Source organism: Pan paniscus, chromosome 5, assembly GCF_029289425.2.
Source record: "Pan paniscus chromosome 5, NHGRI_mPanPan1-v2.0_pri, whole genome shotgun sequence".
Classification (NCBI taxonomy): domain Eukaryota; kingdom Metazoa; phylum Chordata; class Mammalia; order Primates; family Hominidae; genus Pan; species Pan paniscus.
Window position 1 is genome coordinate 53,523,547 of NC_073254.2, and position 25,337 is coordinate 53,548,883.

Consider the following 25,337-nt stretch of genomic DNA (forward strand, 5'->3'; position numbering starts at 1 on the left):
AGACATCAGTGCCAAAGCCTCCCCCATCTGCCAGAGTGGAAGATTAATGACAAGGTCTAATGAGCTCTTAGAACTCCGTAGACTACATTTCTACAAAATTACAAGTTACACTTGTGTTTGCTAAAAAGGCTTTTTGGCCAAGTGCGGTGGCTCATGCCTATAATCCTAGCACTTTGGGAGGCTGAGGCAGGAGGATCGCTTGAGCCCAGGAGTTCAAGACCAGCCTAGGCAACACTGGGAGACCCTGTCTCCACCATAAACAAACAAACAAACAAACAAACAAACAAACAAAAACTAGCCAGTCGTGATGGCACACATCTGTAGTCCCAGCTATTTGGGAGGATGAGGTGGGAGGATTGCTTGAGCCCCGGAGGTTGAGGCTGCAATAAGCAGTGATCACACCACCAGACTCCAGCCTGGGTGACAGAGTGAGACCCTGTCTTAATAAATAAATAAATAAGGCTTTTCTACACATTTCCAGCTACTGCTGTGGGCTACTCACAGATTCTACTGTAGGCAGCAGAGCAGTGCTGAGGGCAGCAGAGATGAAGGGGACTAGCAGGTTGGAGCCAGGGGCCAGTTCCAGGGGTGTCCCCTTTGAGTGGAAAGGAACATGGCTGGGGGGAAGAGCCCCCACTTCCTGGACACTGATCTGCTCAATGAATGTGGGAAAATTCTTTAACTTTTTTGAGTCTTCACATCTTCATCTGCAAAATGAGCATGATAATTCAACCTTATTAAAGGAGTTGTGGCCAGGCACGGTGGCTCACGCCTGTAATCCCAGCACTTTGGGAGGCCAAGGCGGGAGGATCACTTGAGGTCAGGAGTGCGAGACCAGCCTGGCCAATATGGTGAAACCCGTCTCTACTAAAAATACAAAACTTAGCCTGGGGTGGTGGCAGGCTGTAATGTCCCAGCTACTCGGGAGGCTGAGGTGGGAAGATTGCTTGAATACAGGAGGCGGAGGTTGCAGTGAACTGAGGTCCCGCCACTGCACTCCAGCCTGGGTGACAGAGCGAGACTCTGTCTCAAATAAATAAATAAATAAAAATTTAAAAAAGGTAGTTGTGAAGATTTAAGTGTGATCATTTAGGTGTGGTGCTGGACCCCATGTAGACTCTCAGTAAATCAGTCTCCCTTTCCCTTTCTCTGATTTTCATTCCCTCATTTGTCAAGTAAGGGGGCTGGACCAGATGATTTCCAAGTTCTAGCCAAGTTCCCTGCCACCTTATAACGAGGGCCACGTTTCCTTCAGTTTCCAGTATTATCTTCCACATTCCTGTCTGAGGCCTCACCAGAAGCACCTTAACCTCCAGGTTCCCACCAACAATCTCTTTTAGGCAGTTTCAAAATTCCTCCAGCCTCTCCCCATTATGCAATTCCACAATACCTTCCACATCTGTAGGCATTTGTTACCACAGCATCCTGCTTCCTGGAATCAAAATCTGTGTTCCTTTCCAAAGGCTGTCATAACAAAGTATCATTACCCTGGGTGGCTAAAAACAACAGAGATCTATTCTCTCACTGCTTAGGAGGCCAGAAGTCAAATCAGGGTAGGGTTGGTTTCTACTGGAGGCCCCAAGGGAAAATCTTGTTCTAAGCTTCTCTCTTAGCCTCTGGTGGTTACTGACAATCTTTGGCTTTCCTTCATCATTACAATCTCTGCCTCCATTCTCACATTCATCTGTATAAGTATATATATCTCTGTGTCCTCTCCTCTTCTTATAAAGTTACCAGTCACATTGGATTTAGGACCTACCTTAATTCAGTATGTCCTTATCTAAACAATGTGTGCAAAGTCCCTATTTCCAAATAATTACATTCTAAGGTTCTGGGTGGACATGAAGTTTTGGGTGACACTATTCTATCTACCACACCTTCTCACTGACTTTTTAAAGTTCTGAGGCTGAAAGCACCCTGGAGAGGGATACAATTTACCATATGATGGCTTTTAAGTGGTCCCATTATTCATGTAGTTGATTGTCACCCACTGAGTTAATGATGGTAACCATATGTCCTGATTTTCTGGGACTGCCCATGGTTTTACTGTCAAATCATGTGCCTCTGTTTTTGGTTCAAAAAACACAGTCCTCACACGGTGAGCCCCCACAGGGGGATTCCAGAAAACACTTTGCAATGAATCTTACTGTCTTTCGTTCTAATCAGCATTTACTTCCCTGATCCGATCCTCACTGGAGATGGAAAAACGGTCACCATCCTCTACATTTACCTATTTGGTGAGCTGGCATGATTGTTGGAGCCTCCCCTGTGATTCTCCTTCAGCCTTTCTTTTTTTAGTGAATGCACTGCCTACAGGATCCAGTTTAAACTCTTCAGCTTAGCACCCAGATCCTTCCACAGTCAACCCCTGACTTCTTTTACAACCATCGAGCCCTCTGATAAAGGAAATACTGGGGCTTTTCCGGCTCGCCCTGCCTTTCTTTGTAGTGTTACTTCTGCCTGTGATGCCTACGCTCTCTCCTCTGTCTTTCCAAACACAGCCCCCTGCTGCAAGCCCATCAAGGCCCATCAAGGCCATCCCCTTTACAGAGGCTCCTGAGCACTCCAGCCACAGGGACCTTGCCTCAGAATTCACCGCCCTCACCCCCAGAACAGTTCACCGGGCACCACCAGTTACAAGTGTGTGCTGCTATTCAATTCTTATCTTTAAAATTTTTTTCTGCACCTATGCATCTTATCTCCCTGATTTAATGATGAGGACCCCCAGGGTAGGGCCTATTGTATGAGAGAGACACTGGGGAGGGTGGCCGGATGCTGCCCCTGCTATGATTCCCCTGGCTCTACCATGCCTGGCCTCTGGGGGCGCTCTGACTCTCCCGCTAGCTGGGCCTGGCTGTGGAAACCTCACTTCAGCCTGTGACTGAGATGAAGTTGAGACACAGGTTGGCTTGGCCAGGGGCAGGCTGAGATCCCACCTGACAGCAGCTCCAGATCTTGTTCCATGCTCCCACCTTCCACCAACTCAAACCAGACCTCTCAGAGACTTTCACCTCCCTAGAGAGGTGATCTGGTGCTACCGGCTAAGCCTGTTGCTCAGGGAGGCCACCCCACACTTAAATAACTAATAACAAACACGAACATTTCTACAGCACTCATAGCCTCAACACAGGCTGCAGGAGAAAACTGGGCTCAGTATTTCACAAATGCAATGTACCCGGTGGTGCTTTCTCCCTTTAGTAGTGTTTTAAGACTGGTGTGTGTTTTATTTCCAAACTGACAGCCTTTAGGACTAATTTTGCAGCACCTAGTTTAAAAAATAAATCCTATTACCTTATGCTTGACTCTTCCAGGAAGGTGTGTATATTTATGGGCTCTACATGGATGGAGCAGCCTGGGACAGACGGAATGGGAAGCTCACGGAATCCACCCCCAAGGTACTCTTCACGCAGTTACCCGTGCTCCACATCTTTGCCATTAACTCCACGGCACCCAAGGACCCCAAGCTGTATGTGTGTCCTATTTACAAGAAACCCAGGCGAACTGATTTGACCTTCATCACTGTAGTATATTTGCGAACAGTGTTGTCCCCGGATCACTGGATCCTGAGAGGAGTGGCCCTTTTGTGTGACATCAAGTAAGTTCATTTCCATCTGCTGAGGGCACCAGAACCCACATAGACAGCCTGTGCTATTGAGGGACTCAGTGATGTGTGTGTCTTTTCTCCCCAGTAATTACTTAATTACTCTTTCTACATTAAAAAGTTGATGTTCTAAAATTGCTAGTGTGTGTGTGTTTTCCTCACATATCAATATTCAAAAAGATAACTCTAAATGAATGTTTTTTATTCTGGGAAATCATATTTCATTATAATTACTTTTTAAAGATAAAAGCCTGTTTGAATGTTAGAACACTTTGGAAGCTCTGAATTTTAAAAATTTGAAAGTGTTGATATGTGACATCCTAAAAACAGCCTAGTAGTTGTAAACTTTTCCCTCAAGTAGGTACCAATTTCCCTTGAATAAAATCTAGCCATGTCTATGTTTGTGCTAACGTGTTATCTTTTGTTCTTTTGAGTTTGGTGTTCTGAACTCTGTGCTTCTGAAATGGAAACTGAAGAGATCCAGCCAGTACTCCTCAGTAGTACAGCTGTTCAGTATGAAGTGTTTAAGACAGAAAATCCTCTGGGATGGCCGTTCCTGTGATTTATTTTAATTTTATTTTATGTTGTTTTATTTTAATTTTTACTGCTTTTGAGGCCCAGAGAACTTAGACTCTCCAGCTTTCCCTCCCAACTCCAATTCTGCAGGAGGTAATGAAACACATTTCTAGGCAGCAAATGGAGAAGGGAAAAACAAACCCTATCAAATGAAATTAGGTTACATGCTGAATGTCTTAAAAAGCAAAGTCTTTAAAAAGTGAAGCTATTTCTTATTCTGTAGCTAGTCTAAAACTCAGTTTGAACCTTGATTTCCTGCTAAAGGAAATTGTCAATTTAACAAAATAGATGGGGTCCTATACTGAATGCTCATGCGGCTTCAGGACAGTGAAGAAGTGTCTCTACCAGTCTTCTCATCTAGAATCCTTGTGCCTGCCCACAGCTAAATGCACGAGCTTCATTCCTTCATCTATTCTGAAGGAGGGAATGTTTCAAGTTGCCTTGTTTCCCTCTCATCCTTCTGCCACCTTGATCAGAGATGCTGATGACAAACAAAACCAGGCAACCAAGCAATAGCCCAGGTAAGGTTTACAGAAAAGACCCCAGAGAAAACTCTGCCACAGTCTAGTGTACTTTCAAACAGTAGAAAACACATTATGAAATGCAAATTGTAGCAGTGGCCTCTGGTATTTTCCTGATATTGATTCAATGTCAAAACCATAGAACTTTAAAAAAATAAAGGCAGTTTTAAAAATAAAGTAGCCAACCCCTGGCTCAAGTGTTTTAGCACTTTCCTTGGCCAATACATACACTAAAGTAAGGATGGCGTTCTTGAGAAAGAATATCCTCCTGAACTGAGGCTACAATTTGGAAGCACCTGTCAGTCTGGGTGGACACAGAGAAAGTAAAACACCATGACATTATAGCAAACCAAGCTGCATGTTCCAAAATCAAACACACATGTTTTATTGATAGCCCTGTCCAGCTGCTAAAACAATTGAAGGCAAATGGAAAGTCGAAACCCCTGGATATCACGATAGGTTTTCCAAGAATAATAATTATGTTCAGTTTCCTCTAATGACTTGAATGTCTCGTGGAAAACTGGGAAAAGAGGTGAAGAAGGTGTAAATCTGGCAAAGATCATCGATCAGACCAGTTAAAGTCACACATGTGCCATTTCCTGGGCACTCTCTGCTGTTGCTGGTTACTTTGGACTATGTCAACACAGAAGAGAGAGAGAGATGGGCATTAAGGTCCAGCAAGGATGGGCATCAGGCACCTGGGCAGGGCCTCAAAATGGTCTTCTTTCTGGTCAGTGCTTCTCAGCTATCCCTAGTTCTGCCAGGGTCCAGTTCTGCTTTCTTTCTCTAGGCCCAGTAAATGGTTTCCTTGGACATTTTAATTGACATTAATTGAACTTCCATAAGCACGTAACCATTTTCTCTGCAAAATTGTTGCTCTTTCACCAATTACATAATTTGCCCCACTTGAGTGAGGGAGACCTGGTGCACACAAAGGAGCAAAGGATAGAGGACAAAATGATTAAGCCAATGAAGCTGAGAGAGAAGAAAAGTAATTGTTCTTCTTCCTTGGAATCAATCCACATCTTCTTATTTTGCTCTTGGCAAAATGAGCAATGAGATTTATACCTTCCTTGATTCAAAATGTTCCTTTAGTTTGGACTTTGCATAAAAATAAGGCCAAAAGAAACGTGTAGAGAGATACATCATCCTAAAGGGATTGGTCTTGTGGGTGATGTTGCATGAACGAGCCACCATCTCTGCCACCAGAGACCTCAGATGAATAGGGGACTCACCGTAACTGGAGGCGCAAGGTGACTCAGGGCCATGGGTGAAGTTCAAAGGAATGGTGAAGGAAACTCAGGATTGAGGATGAACTTGAAGATAAGGTAGCATTTCAATTGGGTCTTGAACTTTTCATAGATATTACCAACACAGTAGATGGGTATGTTCAAAGGAAAGGAGCAGCATGAGAGAGAGAACAGTCTAAAGGTGGGAAACCTCATGGAACATCCAGAGACAGAAGATGGAGCCTTCAAAGAGTTTCCATTGCCTAGAATGTACTCTCCAAATACCAAAGCCTTCTAGGAGCTGGCCTCAAACAAAATTTCTGCTTTATCACCCATCCCATCTCTCAACTTGCTCAATTGCTTCTGCTACTCTGACTGTCTGATATTCTCTGAAAAAATCACACACATTTTTACCATCCTTTGATTACCTTATCAAAGAAAATCCTCTTGTGTGGAACAACTGGAAGTTTCATACATGGCTGTGGAGGTACTGTCAAAAGGTACAACCATTTTGGAAAACAATGGTTGGGCAGTTTCTTAAGAGTAAAACATATAGTTACCATATGACCCAGACGTTTCGCTCTTAGATATTACCCTAGAGAAATGAAAGTGTATGTCCATACAAAGACATACATTCCAGTGCTCATAGAAGCTTTATTGGAAGAGCCAACAATTGGAAACAATCCAAATGCCCATCAACAGGTAAATGACTGAAGAAAATATGGTATATAACTGCAATTGAATACTGCTCTTCAAGAAAAAGGAACAAACTATCAAGGATACACACTAAAGCTGGATGAATCTCAATTATGCTGAGTGAAAGAAGTCAGACCAAAAAAGGACTACACAATGTATGATTTTGTTTATGTAAAATTCTAGAAAATGCAAATTAACCAACAGTGACAGAAAAGAGATCAGAGCCTGACTGGGAAGGAAGAGAGCAGGAGAAAGAGGTTACAAAGGGGCAGGAGAAAATGTTGGAAGGTGGGTGACAGATACGTTCATTCTCTTGATAGTGGTCATAGTTTCATGGGTGTCAAAACTTATCAACTTGTACACTTGAAATGTATGCAGTTTATTGTACTTCCATTATACATCAATAAAGCTGTAAAGAAAAGCTCTTCCCATAGCACCTGATCCTTTCTTCACCTTCCTTGAGGATTTCCACAACCCCTCACTCCTCCCCCAGGCAAGATTCATTGTACTTTCTGCATTTTGGTTGCAACTGTGTTTAGTAATCTGGGTTGCAATCCTAGAATTTTAATGCAAGGATTCAATGACATGCGTCTATCTCCCCACTCTGTAGCAAACTTTTGGAAAGCAGAATCTGGCTTTTGAGCACCCTAGGAAGTGTTGACTGAATGACAGAATGAATGGACAGCAAGGAGCCCAATTTGACTGGTAAATGTAGGCAAATGATGGCGAAGGAGGGAATACCAGGTGCGAGCCATGTTAGAAGGGTCTAGAGTGCCACAAAGGACAGTAGGGAGTCACTGGTGGTTCTGGACTGCTAAAGGAATGGAAGTGAGTAGGTCAGCTAGAAGGCTTCTAGATCAAAATCAAGAAAATGAGTGTTGGAACTACAGAGATGACAATTAGAATGGAAGCAAAGTAAGGCATTTGAAAGACGGTGTGGAGGTAGAATTTGGGGACTCGGAAACTGAGCTGAGATGAAGGATAGAAAGGGTCTAAAGATAAGGCAGTTTATAGACTGGGGAGTCTAGCTGGATGTTTCCTGTATCATTAAAATTTGGGGAAAAGAGGTATTTTGCTAGCCCTGTGCTTATAAATAGCTGCCAGGGTCTCTGAAGAGAGACTTAAAGATCTGTGTGCTCACCATTGCTCCCAACGAGGTCCGTGAATTAGTAATAATGTAGTGTACCTGTATGCCAGGCATTGGTCCAAGCACTTGATGGAAATTAATTTATGTAATCCTTGCACCAACCCCATGAAATGGATACTGATATTATTATCTCCATTTCACAGATTAGGGAACTGAGGCACAGAGAAGCTAAACAACTTGCCCAAGTTCTCACAGCTACTAAGTGACAGAGCTGGGATGAACATAGGCTTAGGGCTTCTGATATACTTTGTAAGACAATACTGGGTTTTTAAAAAGCCACAGTCCAAAGGCATGAACCATTAGAATTCATAATTGTGTATAGAAAATAGTATTATCTATGTTTCTCTGACTTGTTAATTTGAACAGCTTTCATTATCTAAATGGACAGAAAAATGTGCATAAAAGAGAGATTATAAGGCGAATATCAGCATTCGTGTGATATGCAAATAAATGTATATTTAAAATTCATGGATTTTGAAGATAATTAGTTGGTTCATTTTAACGTGCTTTTTCTGGGCTTTCTTGAAGATTCTATCCCAGTAGGTGCATTGCATGGTAACCAGAAGGAGCATGGCTGGAGAATTTTGCTCTAAACTCCAAGTGAGAAGACATGGAGTTTAGTCCTGAGACACAGGGCCCATGCAGGGCTGTTACCTTGTCCACATGAAAAAGAAGAAAAGATAACTAAAATGTTATTTTCAAGAACACAATTCAGCAAGGGATAAATGGGAGCAAAAGTGTAAAAAATAATTCACTATCCTAAATGAAGAAAAAAAAGTTAAGGAACTATGGAGATTGTTTCCACTTAAAATGCCAAAAAAAATCGTAGTTAAAGTAACCAGTGACTTAATCCAGGGTATCTAATAGAATCTCCAACGTTGTCTTTTTTTAAGGTTTTAGACAAATAATCCTACTTTAGATATAAAAAGATGCCACATGACAACACTCTAGGTATAGTTGGGATATATAGCATACATCCAGAAATATGCACTAATATTGAATGAATGAAGACACCAAAGGTTTTCCAGGGCTGTGACAAACACGTTGGCTTGTGTGCCTTTTCTGTATTTGAGAAAAAATTATCTACTCTTTAAAAACACTAAAAGCCTTGTCCCCTACCTCCTCCCTCCCTGTCTTAGGGGAGGTTCTCTGGAAAAAGCCTTTGAGATGGAGATCTACGTGCAGGAGGTTTCCTGGAAACGGCTTTTAGGAGCATCACTCACCGGGGAGTGAAGGAGGCAGGACAGGGCAGAGGGAGAGGTTGGGCTGCGATGCAATCACAGTGAAGGCCTCGGGCACCCCTGGAGCTATGAAGCAGGGATGTGCTGCATGGGGTGAGGGGGCACGGGGGCTGAGACGGCCAGGCAGCTGTGAGCCAGCACTTCTGGCAGCTGGGGAGGACAGCCTGGGACCTGAAGGCGTCTGTGTCCTGCCTTTCTTCCTCTACACTCTTCTCATCTTCTTTCCCCACCTCCTTTAATTTAAAAACAAATCATGAGCATACTTTTCCTTGCTTCCTCTTTATGCTTTCCTCAGAGGATCTTAACAACTTAAATCAAGAGTGTTTTTGACACCTGCATAGAGACTCCATATCCCTGAAATGTAGAGAGCTTTTCAGAATGTCCGAAATGGTGGGCAAGACACCAGAGGGACATGTGGTTTCTGTCCTCTCTGAGAGGCGGGGAAAGAGGGGGTCCCTGGCTGAGGGAGTCCCTAGACTGAGCACAGTAACTGGATAGGTTTTGAAGAGACCTCCAAGCACAAAGACAACTGAAACCTGAAAGTCTCCTTTTCCTTTGCTGTTTTTCTCAGAGTCATGAATTTCCTCGCAACTTCTGAGGGATAGAGTTGTATTTTGCCTTCAGAAAATTACTTTTGTGTCTTGAGGAGGTGGAAAAAAGCTAGTCAACTCTGTCGTTTCTATCTTCCAGCATCTGGCTTTGACTGCAGCTAAGAACCGAGGTTTTGAACACTCAAGTCTTGATTTACATCCAACCTTCTAAGATGAACATAAATACTTTGGAGTAATGCTTAAGAAATGAAGCTGTTCTGTCTACCCTGAATCAATACCAATTCCTTACGGAAGCTGCTGGCTTATAGAAGATTACCCTAACCCATTCCATTCTCCCCAGAAACAAACTGGAGAGGAGGAGCTCACAGTTGCTTCCAGCCCTCCAGGGCTTGCAAGATCACCCTTCTTGGGAATGTGGGATGTGACAGGGTGACAGTGTTACCGTTGTTTCTTTATAAGCTGCTTTGACTGAACAGGTGTCCTCAGGGAGTGTGGAAATTCCTCTTCACACATGTGCTGTGCCGGCAGCTCCCTGTTTCTCCTGACAGAGCCACCTCTCCTCTCATTCTCACCAAGGACATGACCGGTTCATTAAAGCACCTCCTCTCTATTTCCAGGCAAAATCCCCACCTGACCTGGTGCAGGGATTTGATGCTTCAGCCTCTAATTCCCCCGCATCTTCACAGCTTCTTCAAGATGGGGGGCTATGAATGCGAGGGCTCTGTCCCTGTCTCCAAGATGACAAATCCATGGGCGTTTCTGTCACTGGAAACTCAGCCTCCTCAGACATGTGAGTGGGGATGTCAACCTGTGTCTGGGGGATAAGGACACCCATCTGTCATTTGTGGTTTCTGTGTGGTCCTTCCTGATTATGCAAACCCTTTCCTTTCCATTGTTCCTCTTCTATTGTCCCCCTAAAGGACATCCGGTGTCCCTTCATGATAAGAAACTGAATGAGACAAATAGAAAATTCTCTTCCCCCTCCTCCTCCCTCTCCCCCTCTCTCTTTGTCTCTCTCTGTCTCTATGTGTGTCTCCTGTGTGAGTGTGTGTGTCTGCCCCTCTCTCTCTCCCCAACCCTGCTCCCTCCAGAGCTGATAACTAGCTCTTTGGCTTTTAGCTAGACTACGTCAGAAGCTTTGTCTATTATGTGTCATCCCCTCTCTTGGGGAAAGCAGTCACTTTTAGTTTTTTTCCATGTTTATGGAATTTTTTAGAGTAGACTTGCCCTTTCTGCCTGGTCTGCTTTCTCTGGAAGCCCACACCAGTCCTTGGCCACCAGCAGCCCACTATGGAGTTCCCTGGTGGGCCCTGGATCGTGCATTCCCCTCAGGGCCCTCCTCTGCCCATGGAACATTTGGCTGTGGGACAGCTGGCCCAGAGGTTGAGCAGGTGACTTCTCATCAGGCCCTGTCCCGCCCCTCATGCCCACCCATCCACTCTGCCCTAGGGCTCCTGGGAGGGCTGGGACTGATGCCTGCAGGAGGGAGGAGGGAGGTTGTGCTCACGCTTCATTTGCTCACATCACTCACTCTGGGAGCCACGCCAGGCGAGAGCAGGGGGGCCCCACCAGCCCCAGAGGGCACCTCTCTCAGGGCCAATCTATGATGTTTCTCCATTCTCTTCCTCCTGTCCTGGAGGAGGGACGTGCTCACTGGGGGAAGCAGAGGGCACATGTGGGAAAGGGCCAGGGGGCTGCCATGCCTTTTTCTCATGACATCCTTCTAACAGCCTTGGAAAGGCAAGATGGCACCAGCTTTGCATACCATAGCACATGTCCCCCTAAATGACGTGTGTGAGCATTGCCCTTCTTCTCGAGGAATAGTCTGGGTTTTTCTAACACTCAGAGTTGCCTTTGCTTCCAACATCTTTTTGGGAAACTCTGACTTGACTGACACATAATGGGCAGGCATCTGCCACACCCAGCCATGTGGAGCTCAGACCACTCCTCACTCCATTCTCATCAGGGCACTATTCTGTGGTGTATGTATCTCTGGTCAATTTATGTATTAATTTGCCACTTGGTGCATAATATTCAGCACTGAGATAAAACAAATAAGCCATTCCTATGAGGAATTGATTTCCCTTCCACATCTGTTCATGAAGATATAAATCTAAAGTTTTGGTACTTTAAAAGCCTCCAAATGCAAATATAATCTAAAACTACTAGGCTTTGAAATTGGGCTTCTATGTCAAAAAATGTTTATAGACCCGATCCCTGGAGCCTGACTGCTCATCTTCTGCCTCCACGCCCTGAAGGCATTGATCACCTCTTGAGGTCCTTTCCGATTCATTGCAACAAGACAGAATGGTGCTGTGTGCCTCTTGTGTACTGTCAGCTCTGTACGCACCCTTAGGAGAGCTGCAAGAACCACCAAGGCATGGACCCTGCCCCCAGACAGGCAAGACAGCAGAGAACATAAACTACACATGAACAGCCATCATGTAAGGCAGAAAGTGGTCATTGCCCTAAAGATGAAGTGACATGGGAACGCAGAGGATAGAGACTTGACTTTCTTTTGAAGGATCAAGTCTTTGGAGAAAGTAGAATTCAGGTGGAGCCATGAAGGATGGATGGGATTTGACCAAAGGAAATAAGGGAGCAGAGCATTCTAGGAGAGACAGCAGGAGCTGAGGCCAGAGGTGCGCAAAGGTGGGCAGAGCTTAAACCAGGAGAAAGAGTTCGGTGTGGCTGCAGCACAGGACACACGTCACCATGGAGGTGAATGAATGTTGTGGGCATCACCCTGATTTCCTTATATCTAGATGGCATTTTGCAATTTCCTATGTTCTTTTATGTGCACTATCACATTTGATTTTCACAACAATCGTTTAAGTAGGCACTAGCAGGGATTATCATACAGTTGAGAAAACTAAGACTCGGCAAGTTAAGGTGCTCTGCCTTAGGGGACGAAGGAGAATAGCAGAAGACCAGGATGAGAACTCAGATTTTCCAACACCCTGACCAGGGCCTTTCCCCTAAACCATGCAGTGGCAGGGAGGCTGCGAGAGAGCCTCCCCCACAGTTATTCCCATACTGTGTGTTTGTGGGTTTTTTTGTTGGCTTGCTTTCAGGTTTATTCATTGATTGTTCCTGTGTAAAGGCACCATGTGGTGGCCATTCCTGGATGCTATGGTGTGGGTCCTTGTATGCACAATAGGGAGACTTGGGGAACAGTCTCTTTCCAGAAGTTAGCTCTGTAAGTCTTGGATGTGGCATCAAAGTCACAAAGCTGGCAGCATTGTGTCACCATGCAGAGCACTGTGTGGGGTTTGCTGACCTTGTCCCCTGGTAGTCACCCTACACCAGGATGATGGAGAGGATGTTGGTCCTGCAGACAGCAATGAGTAACTCCTTGGGCCACTCAACACCCAGACTGACATTATCATTGCAGTCCCTTATGGTGACAATCACTTTGAACCTGATCCGCCGGCCAGCCTTGGGCTGCTTTTGCACAAACATGAGCTTCAGAACCTTGTCCTTGAGGGGCACCCCCAGGAGGAAGTCAGTGACCTCAAACTCCTTGATGGGCAGAGAGAAGAGATAGACCTTCAGGGATTTCATCTTCATGTCCTTGACCTGGCAAGGTGACTTGGTGATGGAGCCTCACTCCTTGTCTTAGATTTGTGTCCACAAGATCTGGAGTCTCAGTCTTGATGCTGACCATAGCCAAGAACCCAGCCACAGCTGAGCTGCCAGAGCCTCCCCATTCCAGGGCCCTAAGGTTCTCTGGCATCATCAGAAAACTGTTTGTGCATTTTTGTATCACAAAACTGCCATGCTTGGAATTAATTCTGTGAGCCCACTTCCCTTAGGAACCCCCCCTGAGAGTGCCTGAAAGGTGGGGGATTAGACATCTGAGCTATTAGGTACTGGGTAGGCTCATCAGCTTTGTTTGCTATCCCGTTTGGCAAATGAGCCAGAAACCAGAGCATCACTGAGTGCATTGGAGGTGAGAGCTTTCAGAACGGAGAAGGAAGTGACTCGAGGTGGCTTTGCAACTGGGTCCTTGCAAAATGGCACCTGCTGGGTAAAGCCGCACATTCACTTGAGGCCAGGTCTAGAGGTCAGACCAGAACAACAGAGGGAAATTCCGAGCTTCCCTCAACCATAGGCCGGTTTTAAATTCTGACGCGTTGCCACATCACAAGTCAGATGGGACTGAGGGAAATGACCTGAGACGAGAATGAAATCTTCTGGGCTGTGAGCCTGTGGAGGGGTAGGAGACACCTGCAGGCTCAGTCCTAGATGGCTGTACCTCCAGCTAGATCCCAGGTGTGACTCGTAAGGTCCAAGGTGGCTGGAGATGACCACTGAGCCCACACCCAGAGAACAAAGGCATGGTGGTGCTGACTGTTAAGAGGAGTTGGCCCAGAAACATTCAGATTTTCCATTTTGTTTGTTTTCTTTTATTTAGGAGAGGGGAATGAGTGAGTTATCAAATTCCCTTTATGTGGAACGAGCGGAGCTAATTTTGTCTAACCTGAGTGTGGTAAGTGAAAGGGAGACCCAGAAGGCTTAGAGACAAGGGTCAGCCTGTTGCCTTGGGATCCTGCCTGCCCTAGAACTCCTCCTTCCTTACCTGGGGGGACTCTGAGGCAGCTTTACTCAGTGCTGGTGCTAATCCTTGTCCCTGAAAGCCAGCAGCAGCTTCCCCACTCCTGGCTCCAGGGCCATTCTTTTCAGAGAAAATTCGGGTGCTTGGCTGGCCTCTTCTCCTCCCCATGAAGGTCTGAGGGGCAATGAGGGGAACAGTTGGGACAGTTTCTGGGAAGCAGTCTCCTTGGGCCAGTCAACATGTTAGTCTGAGGAAACCTCTTATTTCAGACAAGGGTTAACGTTGGTTTCATTTCTCATTTTGGTCTCAGTAGGTTTCTCAGTCATGCCGGAGGTGCTGAAAGGTGACAGTGAGAAGGCCTCGTGTGACACTTCTTTTTCATTTGATTTCCAAATGTGTGAAATTTGGTACTTTTCCTCTTTACCCACAAGAGCTTTAATTCTGTGAAGGGGCAGTGTGGGCTCTGTCATAACACCTCTTCCCCAGCTCCCCACCTTTCCTCCAGAGAAAAAGGCAGACAAGTGGGGAAAGCTGGGGCCAGATGGACAAAAACAAATGAATCTACTCTCCTGGCCCAGAAGCCACGGCCGCACAGATCCAGAATCCTTTTTCTGACCCTGTGATCCATTGAGTAAGGTGAAGGGAGTAGGAAAGGAGGAGATGGGCCCAGAGTGAGGAACCTCATTTACTTAATTGCCCTTACATAGAGGAAACCTTCAGCAGCCCCTCTGCCTGGACTAACTGGCCCTGCCCCCAGATAAGCTCAGGGACATATGCCACTGGGCTTGTCTGGGTGGGCTGACTGCAATGACAAACAGCCCCAAATCTTGATGGCCTAACATACTACAATCTAACATGGGTTGGCAGGAGGCTCTGCTCCACACAGTCATTCATGGACCCAGGCCCCTTCTGTCTTGAGGTTCCATCATCCCTTGGGGCTTTGGCGTTCTCCACTGACCATGTGTGTCCAACATGGTAGATGGAGGAAGAGAGGGTATAAAAGGTCTTATGGGCCCAGCCTGGAGGTGGCCTGTGTTACTTTTCTGCACATTACCTTGGCCACCCTAAACATCAAGGGAACCTGGGATTGATGTCTTATAGGTTGAGTTGTCACTCACCAGCAAAAGATATCTTGAAATCCTAATTTCCAGTACCTCAGAATGTGACCTTATTTGGAAATATGTTCTTTACAGAATAATCGAGTTAAAATGAGATCGTTAGGTGGGCCCTAATCTGACTGACATTTTTATACAAAAGAGAAATGTGGGTGCAGAGGGAAGACCATGTGAAGACAGGCAGAAGGCCACCCACAAGTCCAGGGATGTCTGAGGCTACCAGAAGCTGGGACAGAGGCAGGCAGAGTCTCCCTCATGGTTCTCAGATGGAACCAACTTTGCCAACACTTTGATTCCAGACTTCTGGCCTCCAGAACGATGAGACAACAAATTTCTGTTGCTTAAGCCACCCAGTTTGTGGAACTTTGTTATGGCTGCCTCAGGAAACTAAAATACACTATATGCTCAGATTTGAGGAGCATCCAGCCAGCTGTGCTGTGCAATCTCCTTGTCTGAAAGAAAGAGAATAGGTGGCTCTTAGCGCAATAGCTACCATCTTCGCTGATAGGTACTTTCTGGTTCTATGACTCTTGCCAAGCCTCTCCACCCACGACTCCCTCCCTCCCCTGGGTTTTCTCTCACCTTCTCCCCACTTCTGACACTAATCCCTCCCGGGAGAGAGCAAGGGAGCCCAGTCATTTCTGGCTAGAGTCCCCATGTGGAGAAGAGAGAGGAACTTTGCCGTTCTCATCTCATTTTTTTTCTCTTCTTTGGTCCAGAGTTGTACAAACCCTTCCGGCACCTTCCTAGATGACCTTGAGCAAAACCCCTGACTCGTGTGAGACTCAGTTTCCCTCCCAGTAAAGTGGGTGTGATCCCACTGAGTTCTTTCTCAACAGAAAAACCAGTTATAAAAATGATGCTATAACACTTCAGAAAAACAGCGTGCTGCATCCGCCCACGAGAGCAGTAATCACTGTAGCTCAAGAGGTTGTAAATTCTCCACAGCTGACTGTTGGGAGCTGGACAGGCCCCAGCACCTGGTAACCTTGGCTGGCTTGGTAAATGGGGGGCAGTGATGGTGTACCACAGAGGAAGGGACCCTTTGCCCTGGCAGACCTCCTCCCCATCTGGACTTGGGGAATCTGACTGTAGCCACCTGAGCCAGGAAGTGATGTTCTGCACCAGAGCCCCTGGGCATTAGCAGCTGTACTTGCTGCCTGGATGAGACCTGGCACAGCTGGTGCACCTGCAGCAGGGAAGATAGAGGGCTGTGGGGAATAACAGTGGTGTTAACATTGCCATTTACTAGGACTTATTTGTGCCAGGTTCTGGGCAAGTGCTGCTTCTGATAGACTATCCTGCAAGGTGATAAATGTGGGATGGGGAGTTAGTGTGTGGGTCTGTGGGGGTCTGCATCCAGGCTCTCCTGGGCTGTCTCAATACCTAAGTGCACTGGGGATCAGCATCCTCATTTGTAAAATTGGGGTAAAAAATGGGCCGGGCGCGGTGGCTCACACCTGTAATTCCAGGTGTGGGAGGCCAAGTCAGGCGGATCATGAGGTCAGGAGTTCGAGACCAGCCCAGCCAACATGATGAAACCCCATCTCTAATAAAAATACAAAAATTAGTTGGGCGTGGTGACGGGAGCCTGTAATCCCAGCTACTTGGGAGGCTGAGGCAGGAGAATCACTTGAACCTGGGAGGCGGAGGTTGCAGTGAGCCAAGATCATGCCATTGTACTTTAGCCTGGGTGACAAGAGCAAGACTCCATCTAAAAAAAAAAAAAACCCCACTCTACAACTCAGGGTTGCTCCCAGGGCAGGGTCTGAGAAGAGAAGCAGGAGGTGGAGGGGTAGAGCCCTTACCTAAAGAGGCATCCTCTCGTGATACCCCCCTTTCCCCCAGGACTTGCTGGCAGCCAGGTTCTCCTGGCAGAAGGTGGATTCCTGGCCCACTGCTGAGGTCTCTGCCTTCTCTCAGCAGCAGATCTTCAGACTGTCTGGCAAGGGCCAGCCTGAGGGCGATGGTGAGCATTAGATGAAATAACACATATACAGCTCCTAAAACAGTGCCTGGCTCAAGGCAAATGCTCGGTAAATATTGGTTCTTATTACTGGACCCATTTTATACCAAGGTTTAGTGCTATTAAGGATACAGAGTAAGTGACTGAGATGGATTTGACTGTTAGACTCTAAAAATCTGTGTTTAGGTATGTGTATGCATGTGTGTTTATATCAGGTTGAAAAAAATGCTGGCTCTTTCCTCATCTCATCACTCAGAAGATGAATGTGGTCTTGAACTTTGGGAAGTAAATGAGTTTCTTAGGGACATGGAACTTGGAAAGAAACCTGAACTATGCGTGCAAGAGATACCTGTCCTGGCCGGGCTCAGTGACTCATGCCTGTAATCCCAGTACTTTGGGAGGCTGAGGTGGGTGGATCACTTGAGGCGAGGAGTTTGAGATCAGCCTGGCCAACATGGTGAAACCCTGTCTCTACTAAAAATACAAACATTAGCTGGGCATGGTGGCATAAGCTTGTAATCCTAGCTGCTTGGGAAGCTGAGGCACGAGAATCACTTGAACCCAGGAGGCGGATGTTGCAAGGAGCTGAAATTGCGCCACTGCACTCCAGACTGGGTGGCAGACCGAGACTCTGTCTCAAAAAAAAATAAAAAAAAAGAAGAGACACCTGTCTTTTCTAGCAATTCCCTTTCCTTCCCTCTCCTCCTCTCCACTCTACAACCTCCCTCTCTTTTCCTGCCTCTCTCTCCCTCCTGCCTCCTCTCAAGTGAAAGATCTGTCCTGGGCCAGGCGCGGTGGCTCGCGTCTGTAATCCCAGCACTTTGGGAGGCTGAGGCGGGAGGATCACGAGGTCAGGAGTTCGAGACCAGCCAGGCCAACATGGCAAAATCCCATCTCTACTAAAAATACAAAAATTAGCTGGGTGTGGTGGCAGGTGCCTGTAATCCCAGCTACTGGGGAGGCTGAGGCAGGAGAATCACTTGAACCCAGGAGGCGAGGTTGCAGTGTCGCCACTGCACTCCAGCCCTGGCGACAATATGAGACTCTGTCTCAAAAAAAAAAAAAAAAAAAATCTGTCCTGTCCACTGACGTGGTCTTCCTGCTAGGGACAAGGTTTTCCTGTTGAAGACAAAAGAGGGCCGGGTGGCCTGCTCTCAGGTCTGCCTCCTTGGCGAATGGGCCTTACAGCACCTTTTCCTCAGGAGCACACATCAGTTGCTCCCATTCCTATTTCTGAAGACAATCTCAATACCACATTTTCTTAGTGGAAGCTGAGGGCACCCCACGCTAGGGTCACTGGAGAAGCCTTGGGCCTAAGGGTAAGGAGCAGGACCCGGAGCTCTGGGCTGTAGAGCGAGGTGCTCCCGGACAGGCTGGCTGAGCTGCAGCCTGCATCCTCTGTGCTGCCACAAATTCAGCTGCCTATTGGGAGTGTCGGCACCAGCTCTCGGGGCAGGTGGACCTGGGATGAATGCCCTGTTTGCTCTTATGGGCAACTCACTTTTCATACCTGAGCCTCGGTCTCCTCATCCATAAAATGGGCACAATAACACTTGTGCATAATACTGGATGAGATCAGGGTACACCAAGCATTCAGCAGCTCCTGGCCCAATAAGTAGTAGCTATTGTCTTTGTTTTCAAGGGTTTTTGCTTGTTTGTTTGTTTGAGATGGAGTCTTGCTCTGTCACCCAGGCTGGAGAGCAGTGGCATGATCTCTGCTCCCTGCAACCTCCGTCTCCTGGGTTCAAGCGATTCTCCTGTCTCAGCCTCCCGAGTAGCTGGGATTACAGGTGTTAACAGTTTACCAAACAGTATGCCATCCATTCAAATCTCTGCTCTTAGGGAGCTCATCCTTTCCTCTGCTCTAAGGAGCCTGAGTGAGAGGCCCTGGTAACAGCAAGGGGAAAGAAGGAAACTGTATTCCCGAGTCCATACTCTGTCCTAGCATCACAGCAAACTTAGAGGTTTTTGGACCCCCAGATGTTAAGAGGAGGGACAGGCCCTGAGCTTCCTAAATACCCTCATATGCCCACTGTCTTCAGCTGGGCTCTCCCAGAAGCAGATCCTGAGATAAGGATTTAAGGACAAATTATTTATTTATTTTTCATTTATTTTATTTTTTGAGACGGAGTTTCACTCTTGTTGCCCAGGCTGGAGTGCAATGGCATGATCTTGGCTCACTGCAACCTCCACCTCCCAGGTTCAAGTGATTCTCCTGCCTCAGCCTCCCGAGTAGCTGGGATTACAGGCATGGACCACCACGCCCGGCTAATTTTGTATTTTTAGTAGAGATGGGGTTTCTCCATGTTGGTCAGGCTGGTCTCGAACTCCCAACTTCAGGTGATCCGCCCACCTTGGCCTCCCAAAGTGCTGAGATTACAGACGGTGAGCCACCATGCCCAGCCAAATTGTTTATGTGAGGTGTGACCCCGGAAGCACTGGCACCCTACTGTGGGAAAGTGGGACAAGTGAGGAAATGAAGCCAACACAGGGTGCATTACTGAGCAGGTAACTGCTGTGGGAAGCTGGGCTCCATCGCACAGGGGACCTCTGGGAGACTGTGGTACACACCTCTGGATGGGGTATTTATCCATCCACTCCTGTCCATCCATGGTTGACAGCTGCTCTTAGGGGTACCTACCCTGCACTGGCTGAATGCAAAAATGTTCTCCAAGTCAGAGAAAGCCCCCTGGCAGAGAAAACATGGCCTTATAAGTGCTGGGGGCATTTGCTTACCATAATAGTGCTTACACAATTATAAATGACTCCAATAATTATTTAATGTTTCCCTCCTGTATTAGAATATAATCTCTCTGAAGATAGGGACAGCATCACCAATTGTATCCCCAGGACCTAGAATGGTGTCTGGCACATGGTAGGTTTTCGATAGATACTTGCTGAATCAATGTAATCTGCAGGCTGACAAATTCATGATAAAGACCCCAGTTCTGTCTGAATAGCTTCTCTATCTCTTCCTTTCTCCTCTCTCCACCCCAAACTTGATATAGCAGTGCCTAAAACTCACTTCCAGTATCTTTTTTAAAATTTGCCTTCTTCTAGAGTATAAAAGCCCAGTATTTAACCTTGCCCATGGTTGCCTGGAATAGAGGGTGCTTTTCCCACCCTCCTTTGCAGCTAGCAGTGCCTATGTGACTAAGTTCTGAGCAAGAGGTGTGGAATTGATGGCTGCCACTTTCAAGATGTGTCTTTATGGGTGGAGGTGCACCCATCTCCTTCCCATTCCTCCTTCCTGCTGGTTGGAATTTGGATATCGTGGCTGGAGCAGCCACCTTGGATCATGAGGTGGAAATCTTGGACCAGAGGATGGTGGAAGCTAGAAGACCCAGGCACCCTGATGATCAGGGAGCAGCCACTCCAACCTTGGGCTGAACCTCTGGCCTTGCTTTACATGAGAGAGCCCTTGGTTATGCCATTGTTGTTTGGGGTGGGATTTTCTGTCACTCCCAGGTGAACATCCTAATCCTAAGTGATACCTAGAAGGTCCCTGCTAGACCGACCTCTTGGGAGGGGAGGGAATAAATGAGTCTCAGGTGGTGGAACCAGAGCTTGCTGGAGAGGAGGGTCTCTCCTGCTGAATGGAAGCCAGGGGCCCCTCCCACTGGCTGTCTCCCTCCCTGGGCTCAGGCAGGTCCAGCCTTCCTCAGGACTTTGAGAAGTTCAGTTCTCTCCCCAGGAGTAGCTACTTTCACAAACTTCCTGTCCCTTTAGTCGACATGCCCCACGGCAGGTCCGAGGCTGGGCTCTGCCACAACTCATCTTTCCTAAGAGTGGCATGGGATCCTCTTTTCCCATCCCCGCTTCTCAAGAGCATTAGGGAAGATACAGTCAGTGCCCTCTTAGCGTTCTCTTTCCACTTGTTGGGTGTAAGAAGGGAACCTGAGGGCCCTGCAGTGTTTAGGGGTGGGAGTGGAAACAGACAGGAAAAATCCAGAGTCCCCAAGAAGCGAAGCAGGGAGAGAGATAAAGAAGGCAGGAACAGCCATGGACACACATTATCACACATACACAGGTTACAAGAGCAGGAGGCTGGAGCTGCAAGAGGTGGCAGGGAAGCTTCCAGAAAGGCAGACCCCAGCCTCATCCCTCCCTGCCCTGCAATGCTGAAGTTTCCAGGTAGAGGGGAACCTCTAGACCCTTCCGACTGTCAGAGTTCTGTGGATCCATTTGTCAGTCTCCCCACCCCCAACCTTGACTATCCTGGGCCTGCCTTCAGGACAGAACATGGGAATGAGAAGAGGACCTGGGAAGGGGTAATCCTGGGAAAAAAAAGTTCTTATTAGTCACCCCTGGCTCTGAGGATACTTTCCAGGAGTGGCCTGCCAAGCCGTGTGACCTTGGACAAGTCCCGTCCACTCCTCAGGCCTCAGTTTCCTTTGAGGGACCCTGAATGGGCGGGGGTTGCTGTAGCTTTCCTCAGCTGGGAGACCCGGGAGGAGGTCCGGGGTGCCAGGGTGGGAGGAGGGCCTGGCTTGTCGCTGAAAGCCGGCCAGGCGCACTGTCGGCGCTCAGAGCTGGTGGCCGCCTCCTGCGCTTCCTGATTCCCAGCCGCGCTCGCTCGCTCGGAGAGCAGTGCCCACTATCTCCCGGCCCGGGACCGGCAGAGGGGTGCGGCGGGGCGGGCCCAGGGGTCTCTGGCGGCCGGAAGAACCGGGACCCTGCCAGGCCCCTCCCGCGGGCAGGGCGGCCCCTCGCCGGCTCCTCCCCCGCCGCCCGCCACCCGCCCGGGATCAGTCTCCGCACGCGGTTCCGCAGGTGGCAGCGATGGCCCAGTCCTGAACTCCCCGCCATGGCCGGCGCCCCCGGCCCGCTGCGCCTTGCGCTGCTGCTGCTCGGGATGGTGGGCAGGGCCGGCCCCCGCCCCCAGGTGAGATCCAGGGACCCCGACGACACCGGGGGAGGCGGGTGGCTCTGCGGGCTGCAGGCGCAGTGTCCTGGTCGAGGGCCCCGGGACTTGAACGAAACTCCGAGACCGCTGGCGGGGGCATCCGAAAGCCTCGTGGGGAGTAGGGACTGGAGACTTGGTGCCCCTGGGCTGGAACGCCCAGGTGAGGGCTTGGACTACAGAGGATTCCCCCCAACCCCAGCGAGGCGCCCTCTTCCTCGCCACCCGGGTCCCTCTGCCCGGGCACCCGCTGCCCCGCGGCCGCCCTGCGCTGACTTCTGCTCCGCTTCTCCTTTCTCCCCAGCACTTTCCCAACTCCTTCTAAACCGTGTCAGCGGCCCTGGCACAGCCCGGCATCCTCCCGGACTCCCTCTGCCCCACAGTCTGACCCAGACCCCTCTCCCGCAGTGCCTCCCCAGACAATCCACCTGCTCAAAGACCCTGAGAAGGCCCTGGGAGGAGCTGAGAGGGCCAGGGTGCGGAGACCCGGCTCCTCTCCCTTTCTCATCAGCCCCCAGCACAGCCTTTGATTCATGGCTCCTGGGGCCCTGCGGTGGCAGCTTGTCCTTCCCAGTGACCTCCCAGATGGAACCTACCCCCCCGTCCCCTACCAGCCTCTGTAGCAAACAGGCAGAAGGCTCAGTGCCCCCCTGGAAGCAGCCAGGCGCCCCCACTCACCCACTCTGCTGACCTCCCATTCTCATCCTGCACTGACAGCAGGCCCCAAGAGAAGGCATACTGGGACACGCAAGAACACCTGGGCTCCTTGGTGCCACCAGAGAGCAGGCCACAGGTGGACCACCGCAGCCCCTCTCTCTTGCCCTTGTTGCTTTTCCTGCCCTGGGCTCCTGGGCTAGGGACAGTGGTCAGCTGCTTTTGAAGAGGGGAGCTGTCCAAAGATGCTGGGACTTGCTTGAGCAGAGAGGAGACATAGACTTGGGTGGCCTGTCCTGGGTCAGGAAACAGGTTCTTCCTATCACCTCCCACTGCTACCCCCAGACCTAAAGAACTGAGATCTGTGGGGAGTGGACCTGAACGAACCTTGAAGTTTGTCCCAGAACCATTGCCTTGGTGAGGGCAGACTCCACCTCGGCTGAAACCCCAGATGTGGACAGACATACCTCTCAGCTAAGATGCCAGCACATTTTTCAGCCCCCAGATTATTTTCCAGACGCATCCTCTCCCTGCCCCTGTTCCCCAGCCCAGCTGCTGTCCTGAGCCCCAGGAGACAACCTCCCCCTTCCAAGACACCTTCCCCAGAGCTCCCCCAGCCAGGCCTTGGTTTTCCTGGTGCGGCTGGGATCTTTCAGGGGCCAGGGCTGCAGACCCAAGATGTGGTTCTTGCCCATCGTTCCCTCCTCTTACGGACTGGGTTGGGATAGGGGAGGAGCCTCTGCTTCCTGGTTCCATCCTCCTCCAGGCCAGGTTTACAGGTCTGGTTTGAATGAAGGGAAGAAAAGCAAAAGGAAGAGGAAAGTTTCTGTGAGCTGTCTTCCCAGAGGCCTTATTCCCAGAAGTGTCAGGCTCCTGAACCCACACTTTCCTCTGATCCGATTTTACTCCTTAGCCCCAGGCCTAAGGCAAAAGCTGGGCATCCTGGGGGCATAACAGGATTGGGGTGGTAGAGAAGGATAGGAGGGGACGGGTCCTAGCAGGGAGGGGAGCTTTGAGGGGGTGCTCTTGTCATGGGAAACTGAGCTGCCACGGAGATCTGAGTCACAGGAGGTGTTAAGGATAGATTGCAACAATTATGACACAACATCATGCGTGCTTATAAGACTAAAAAATAGTGTATTTTGCATTTTGTTTTCTGTCTATGAAGTCAAAAGGGTTAGAGTTACTCCCCTCATGTTGCTGATGGGGGAATGAGAACTCAGAAAAAGAGGGTCCCCTGTATAAAGTAGCCCAGCAGTTCAGGAGCAGGGAAGAGAAAGGGGTGAATGGCTGGGCTCTTGACCTAACACCTCCTGCTCAGACGGGACTGAAGGGAGACCTCTGAGAGTGAGCTGCTCACTGTCAGGTCTCGTGAGGCTGGAAACAGCATCCCTGCAGGTAGGGGGATGGCTGAGTTGACTTCTGAAGAAGGTGCCCTAGGCTACTGTTTCATTGCTGCTGGGAAGGCTCATTCCCCTACCCTGGTCCTTACCTCTCCAATACCCTGGTGAGGGAGCGGGCCTACTGAGGAGACAGGCAAGCCTTTGACACTCAAAGTTAAAATCAGACACAACTGGATTCAAATATAGGGTCTGCTATTAGCTGGTGATCTGGAGTTGGACACTTGGTTATCCCCAATACATGTCCTTATCTGTAAATAAGGATCATAAGCTCTATCACATAGGGTTATGGAGGGGATTGAGAAAAGTTGCCCTGAAATGGCAACTTTAGTCACTTTAGTCAAATGGCAGAACTGACCCATTTGTCCTTGGGGATCCGGAAGTGTTTTCCAGGGCTGCAGGATAGTACGAGAGAGGGGCTGTTGGAGACCCTGGGTCTCTGTACTCTAGTGAATGGCAGGTGGAGTCCAGGGCTGAGCCTTGATCAGTGCGGACATTGTTCTAAGCTGGGTTTCCTCCTGGACAGGACCCAGGCTGGGGGCTGGGGCAGGAGCAACCAAGAAACCACATCCTGCCCTCGAATGCCTTGCACCAAGGCAAAACAGGCTTCCTCAGCTGCAGCCTGCCCCTAGGAAAATTCCTATGTGTGTGTGGTGGTGGTGGTGGTGGTTGGAGGAGGGGACAGAGATACAGACAGGTAGTCTGAGACAGACCAGGGGGAGAAGGGAGTGGGCTATATGAGCCCCCAGTTCCCAGGTATGTGTGAGTGACCCTGTGTGTAACAGTCTGTGTGGGAATGAGTCCCTGTGTGTGCAACATCTCAGCATGCAACTGTACATCTGACAGTGTCTATGTGTTTGTGACCCTGCATGTGATACTGTGTCTGTGGGAGGGTCTGTGTGTGTGTGTGGGGGGGGGCATCTTGGTGTGTGAATGGGTGTCAACTAGTGTGTGTCTATATGTGCAGGAGAGATAGTGTGCATGTGAGAGTGTCTGTGTGTTCCTCTGTGTGTGTGTGTGTGTGTGTGTGTTGGGGACAGTGTCTCAGCATGCGACTGTGTACCTGGCAGTCTGTGAGTGATTGTGTGTGGTGGGAGAGAGTCTGTGTCAGTGTCTCAGTATTGGGAATGTGCTTGGGGGCGTGTGTGATGATGCGTGTGACAGTGTGTCCACGTGGGG

The 25,337-nt window shown here is 48.7% G+C and overlaps 2 protein-coding genes across 3 annotated transcripts in view; both read left to right on the forward strand.

Annotated features, from left to right (window-relative positions):
• The window catches only part of DNAH8 (dynein axonemal heavy chain 8), a 332,740-nt gene extending 323,272 nt beyond the window's left edge, over window positions 1-9,468 (forward strand). The window contains exon 93 of the mRNA XM_055113566.2: window positions 3,312-9,468. Within this exon, the coding sequence (XP_054969541.2) occupies window positions 3,312-3,599 (288 nt within the window). The 3' untranslated portion in view covers window positions 3,600-9,468. The remainder of the gene's footprint in view (window positions 1-3,311) is intronic.
• A 12,407-nt stretch (window positions 9,469-21,875) lies between these two features.
• Window positions 21,876-25,337, forward strand: part of GLP1R (glucagon like peptide 1 receptor) — a 49,888-nt gene continuing 46,426 nt past the window's right edge. For both annotated transcript variants that reach the window (XR_008955662.2, XM_034962035.3), the window contains exon 1: window positions 21,876-22,086. Coding sequence is in view for 1 of the 2 variants with exons in the window: in XM_034962035.3 (XP_034817926.1) it covers window positions 22,009-22,086 (78 nt within the window). In the remaining variant the exon portion in view is untranslated. The remainder of the gene's footprint in view (window positions 22,087-25,337) is intronic.